At 42.1% G+C, this 6000-nt stretch overlaps 1 protein-coding gene across 2 annotated transcripts in view; it reads right to left on the bottom strand.

The window, feature by feature from the left end:
* Positions 1–351: 351 nt before the first annotated feature.
* Positions 352–6000, bottom strand: part of CCDC9B (coiled-coil domain containing 9B) — a 91535-nt gene continuing 85886 nt past the window's right edge. For both annotated transcript variants that reach the window (XM_066588770.1, XM_066588771.1), the window contains exon 13: positions 352–5504. In XM_066588770.1, coding sequence (XP_066444867.1) covers positions 5184–5504 — 321 coding nt within the window. In that variant the 3' untranslated portion in view covers positions 352–5183. The remainder of the gene's footprint in view (positions 5505–6000) is intronic.

Below are 6000 nucleotides of genomic sequence, written 5' to 3'. Positions count from 1 at the left end.
AGTCAGGAGTTTATATTACAGCAAGACAATGATCCAAAACAAATTTCTAGGTTATGTCAGAACTACGTAAGACGTTGGTAGGCTTCAGAGAATGGAATGGCCTGCACAGTCTCCAGAAGTACACAGAATACACTGTCTGTGTCTTGACCTGGGGTAGGGAGATGGACTATCGAGTGGGATGAGTAGGTTCAGAGTTGGGGACCCCCTGTTAAGACATCTATATGCTTTAATAGGGTGAATGGAACTTATCTATGTGGGACAACCCATTAAATTGAAATAGGAGCCGACATCCATTACGATACCCAGGACATAGGAAATGAAGATTTATTCAATGTCGACATTAATGAGTCTAGGAGACATAAAGGTTCTCAAATCCAGACTGACTTGTGACATCACAACAGATTCTTAAATACTAGGTAGGCAGTCTTATTCGAAGCTAATACTTATTGGTTCATCTTATCTCTTTTACTAGTTACATGTACAGAAAATAGTGGTAGGCAGAGCCAAGGGGGGCAGCAGGTGGGATCATCGCTGCATCCCAACATCCAGTTTACACTCTGCTCTTCAGCTTTCCATATGTCCAGAGAGGAGGGGTACAGAATCAGCACCTGGGCAAGCTCCTGGTACAACAGCGCCCCGTTTCCTTGACGACCACTTACGTCACAAAGCAAAAGTTTACATTCTTGAGAAAGGAGATTACATACACATGTTTATAGTTAGGGAACTTTAAGAAAAGGTGAAGTTAGTATACAGTAGCTAAATTTCATTTGTTGGATACTTATAATTACGTTTATACTTATGTGTAACAGAACAATATATATTTAATATGCTTCAGCCTTCGGGCTGGTAACAGAGAAACAATAGCTTATAAGTCCCCGTACGACAAAATTACACATGCATAGCAACGCAGTGCAGAAGCCAGGGGAGGAGCTATAACACAGGGTTTTGCAACCTGCAGTGACTTATGTGAAATGTAGTTTGAACCTGCAATGACCTCCCACTCAGTTATTTTTTCAATATCTCAGAAAACCTCAGTTAAACCAGTTTCACAAGAGCGTATTGTAACACGTCTGTAATACAATTCCATATTGATCTGTATTTCCAGTCATTGGTTTTCTTTTCTACTAGGCAAATACAGATACGTACTTGCCCAGTAGAAAATAATACCAATAAATGCTAATACCACTGGCGTAACTATAGGGGATGCAGGGGAAGCGGTTGCACCCAGCCCCACGAGCCTTAGGGGACCCCATAAGGCCTCTCTTATCCATATAGGGAGCTCAGCACTATGAATTAAGCAGTATAGTTTAGGGGGCTCTTACAGGTTTTGCATTGGGGTCCAAGAGCTTCAAGTTACGCCTCTGGCTAATACGGAGGCAAAAACAGACAACAGTAGCACATGCTGCATTTTTAAAACCCTGCTGTGAAAAATATGGCCATGTGAAAAGACACATAGATTTATATTACGGACTGTAAAACACGGACTAACTACAGACCAAAAAATTATTCTATATATTCTTCTATATATATTCTAGATTATTCTATAATTTTTATAATATAGCAATGCTTGTATTTAGAAAAACTGAAATATGCTCTTTATTGATTCCTCTTTATTCTTTCATTCATTTCTATGACATGCAGTATAAAAGTTTCCTTTTGTGATTATTCATGGATAAATGATTATTCTGCAGTGATAAAGACTACTTTTCGTGCAACTGTTTGCAGTTGTAGTGGCCCAGAGTTAATAGGGCCCGTCCATAAATGTTCTACCGTGTTTTCCCGAAAATAAGACAGTGTCTTATATTATTTTTTGTTCAAAAAGTTTTAACTTTTTTACATGTATAGCTGCCTGGACTCTATTTAAATTGACTTTTTTAATTAACTGTTAGCAGGGCTTAATTTTGGAGTAGGGCTTATAATTCAAGCATCCTCAAAAAGCCTGAAAAATCATTTTGCATCCTCAAAAAATTCTGGAAAATCATGCTATGTCTTATTTACAGGGTATGTCTTATTTTCAGGGAAGCAGGGTATGTTTGTCTCATGTCAGTGTCTTGTTTGTGGAATGCATCAGGGTTGTGTGTGTTGCATAGCTGCGGGACTGAAAGGATTAATGTCTGGTATGTGCTGTCCTGTCTGGAAAGTGTAACGTTTTGTGTGTATCGTCTGTGGTCATGTGATTGCGCCTGATAAATATGTATTTGCAAGAATGCAATGAGCAGTCAGGTCAGAAGGAGAAAAGAGAAAAAAGTAGTAGGGAAGAGAAAAAGTAGAAGGATCAGTAGAAGTGGTGTATGTAGTACCGTAGTAGGAGAGAAGTGAGCAGTTCAGTCAGCGAGAAAGGAGCAAGTCATCTGTGTGTAGGACAAGTAAGAGACTCAGCAACTTCCCCATGCCCGACTTGGGCCCCTTCTACCCAGGAAACCTTGGCGCTGCTACTGAGCACCAGGAGTAGGAGAAGGCTCTTACAGAGAGTAGTGGTCTATGGGAGTGAGTGTTGGCCAGTAGAGAGAGAGAATTGCTGGGAACTGGATCATACAGATAACTGGCACTGTGGATTTTCCGAGTACCTCAAGAATCCTCTATTTTGCATCACTCTAGTTCCTCTATTTTTGTACAAAGACTATTTGTTGAATTGGAGTTTTGCCAAGGTTACAGTAAACGTACAGAACCAACTGTTCCCGGTTCTTGTTCAGACAGTTGTCCTGTTTATGGACTACTTTATTTCATCTGGAAGATCCATCGCAGCAGACGAATGGTGGTGTCACGAGTGACAATTGGATTTAAGGTAATCTCTGGTTACTACCCCTTTGATCTCCCTCAGCAGCACCGTGGTCAGGCCCCGAGCTACCCCAGGGGAGGAAATGGTAGAGCCCCGTGACAAGGCCTTTCTCTACCCCGCTGTCTCCTCGGCTGTGGGCCCGCTCCTCGGACGCTGCACAGTCAGTGTATATTGTCTAGGGAAGTGAAGGAAGAGCAACACAGAAGTTATAGGATGTTTATTTTATATTCTGATTAGAGATGAGCGAGCATACTCGTCCGAGCTTGATGCTCGTTCGAGTATTAGGGTGCTCGAGATGCTCGTTACTCGATACGAGCACCACGCGGTACTCATCTCGATTAAACGAGCACTGACCATTAAATTCAATGGAGCCGGCAATACAGCCGGCTCTATTGAAAGCAATGGGCTGCCGGCGTACGCGGGATGAATTGTCGGGAAGAGCTTAAATATATAAGCCCTTCCCTGCAATTCATCTAGAAATGTGTAAAAATAAAAAATATATATATACTCACCTGGTCCCGGCAGAACGATGTTAGCCCATTGAATTCAATGGAGCCGGCAATACAGCCGACTCCATTGAAAGCAATGGGCTGCCGGCGATCGCGGGATGAATTGTCGGGAAGGGGTTAAATATATAAGCCCTTCCCTGCAATTCATCCAGAAATGTGTAAAAATAAAAAATATATATATAGCATTTTGGTGCTCGCTCATCTCTAATTCTGATCAATATTTTACGTCTATCTAAAAATACAATCGCCCATTTGTGCAACTTGCTTATGCAAAGTTCCTGCATTTTAAGAAATCTCGTCCACAAGCTGCAGAGAAAATCTGCAGCGTAAATTGACCAGATTTAAAATCTATAGCACATCAATTCATGCTGCAGATTTTCGCTGCAAATTTCACACCTTAAAGGGGTTGTCTCGCGAAAGCAAGTGGGGTTCAGCACTTCTGTATGGCCATATTAATGCACTTTGTAATATACATCGTGCATTAAATCAGAGCTATACAGAAGTTATTCACTTACCTGCTTCGTTGCTGGCGTCCCCGTCTCCATGGCTCCATCTAATTTCGGGGTCTTCTTGCTTTTTTAGACGCGCTTGCGCAGAAGGGTCTTCTCCTTCTGGTCGGTCCGGGCACGAGCGGCGTTCTGGCTCCGCCCCTTCTACACGTCATCGCGTAGCTCCGCCCCGTCACGTGTGCCGATTCCAGCCAATCAGGAGGCTGAAATCGGCAATGGACCGCACAGAGCCCACGGTGCACCATGGGAGAAGACCCGCGGTGCATCGTGGGTGAAGATCCCGCCGGCCATCTTGGAGAAGGAAGAAGTAGGAAGAAGGAAGAAGTCGCAGAGCGGGGATTCGGGTAAGTAATATATATTTTTTATTTTAACACATCCCTTGGGTTTGCCCTGTGCTGAACGGGGGGCCTATGCAAAAAAAAAAACCCGTTTCGGCGCGAGACAACCCCTTTAAGGGCTCCTGCAGACGAGTGTAAGCAGAATTACACTTGCTCTTGTCCAGTGAATAAGCCTTTTTTGCACACGTAATAGCGTACATAAATATTTGTTTTCCATTCACTGTAGCTGTGCATTTGCACGCACAAAAAAAAAATTAGCCCTATGCCATGCTGTCATCATTGACACTGCCTACTGTAATCACCCATAAGTAGTCAAAATGTGCGGCATGACACCATCCTGCAGGGTTTCTGGGAAAGTACTTTGTGAGAGAGGAGCTGAGGTTGAAGACATGTCTTCTGATGACGAGGATGTTCTTTGGTTGTGGAGATTGTTCTTAGAAGGAGGCTTCGGCGGTTTGGGGTTCCTAACTATCTCTAAAATGTCTGCTGTGCCTTCCCTGCAATTAGTTGCAAACTTTATAGCTTCCTGACAGTTGGCTGTACAATTATGCCGTCTTTCACGCATGTTCTTGTGGAGTTCTATTGGGCCTTTGGTGTACAAATATGCAGAAAAATAGAGCATATTGTGTATTTTTTTCGCCCGACGGAAATGCGAGCGCAAAAATGAGTAATGTGAGTGAATGCATTGAAGTCAATGGATTTTAATGTAAGTGGTTTACGCAAGCATATTTCCACGCACAAAAGCGTGCCTGTGTGAAGAACCCTCATATGAGGTGAAATCCACACCAAAATCTGCAGAGAATCCGCTATGTGTTAACATACCCTCAGGATGAATTCATATGGGGCAGATTTGTTGCAGAAATAGCTACACCTAAAAATTTGTCACAAAATCTGAATTTGGATGTTTCGGCTGCATGTGTATTGTATTCTTCAAGCCCCATTCTGATGAATATAGTGGAAATTTAGGACTATCATGTAAATTTCTGCAACAAATCTGCCCCAAGTGAATGCATCATTAGTAAAGTAGTTTGTATCTTCGTCACTAAGATCATGTGCTGCTTGGTTTATGTTGTGAATTTGCAGAGTTCTCATCAGGTTCACTGTCACTGCGCAGTACAGACAGATATTCTATCATTTCTTGACCCTCTGACAGTAGATCATTGCTTGTTACTTCCATTTTCTTCCCATGAAATGGAACATCCTGTTTACTTTCCCGCAGTATTTTCTCATTTGCAAAAACTATTTTTTCTCCATTTTCCAATGAATAATTATTTTGGACAGGAACTTTTAGTTTTTCTGTGTTTAAAAATTCATCTTCTTTGAAATTTCCTTCTAAATGTTTAATGGTAACTTTATTATCAAGACTTTTCTGTGGGATGAAAAGAGAAAAGGTCAAGAAATATGTAATCCGATTTAAAGGAAAATCACACTTTGTTACACTTTTGCTAAATTAATGAAAAACGGACTAAAAGGGAATCTTTCACCTACTTTTCGCGCTTTAGGCTAAGCTTATGGGCTAAAAGTAGGTGAACTGCTGAGTCCTGGGATGCAAGTGTAATACTTACCTTCCCTATTGTTCCCCCAGTGTCAGTGCTGAAAACCACTGCTCAATGAGTGATGCTGCTATGTAGTCAACCTGTTCTAATTTTACAATTACTTAGCAGCGCCCCTCAATACAGTGAGCAGCAGCTCATACCGAGGGAAAACAACAGGGGAGGTACGCATACCACTTACATCCCCAAATTCAGCGGGTCACCCACTTTAAGCCCATAAAGAAGGTGATAGACTCTCTTTAAAGGCAAAAAACACATTTTTCCATCCTTGCCCCCCTCACCTGATTGCCTGTCACACTCTGTAGGTCTCTT

This window comes from Eleutherodactylus coqui, unplaced genomic scaffold (assembly GCF_035609145.1).
Source record: "Eleutherodactylus coqui strain aEleCoq1 unplaced genomic scaffold, aEleCoq1.hap1 HAP1_SCAFFOLD_85, whole genome shotgun sequence".
NCBI lineage: Eukaryota > Metazoa > Chordata > Amphibia > Anura > Eleutherodactylidae > Eleutherodactylus > Eleutherodactylus coqui.
The sequence above is the reverse complement of the archived record's forward strand: the minus strand, read 5'-3'. Positions and strand labels throughout refer to the sequence as shown.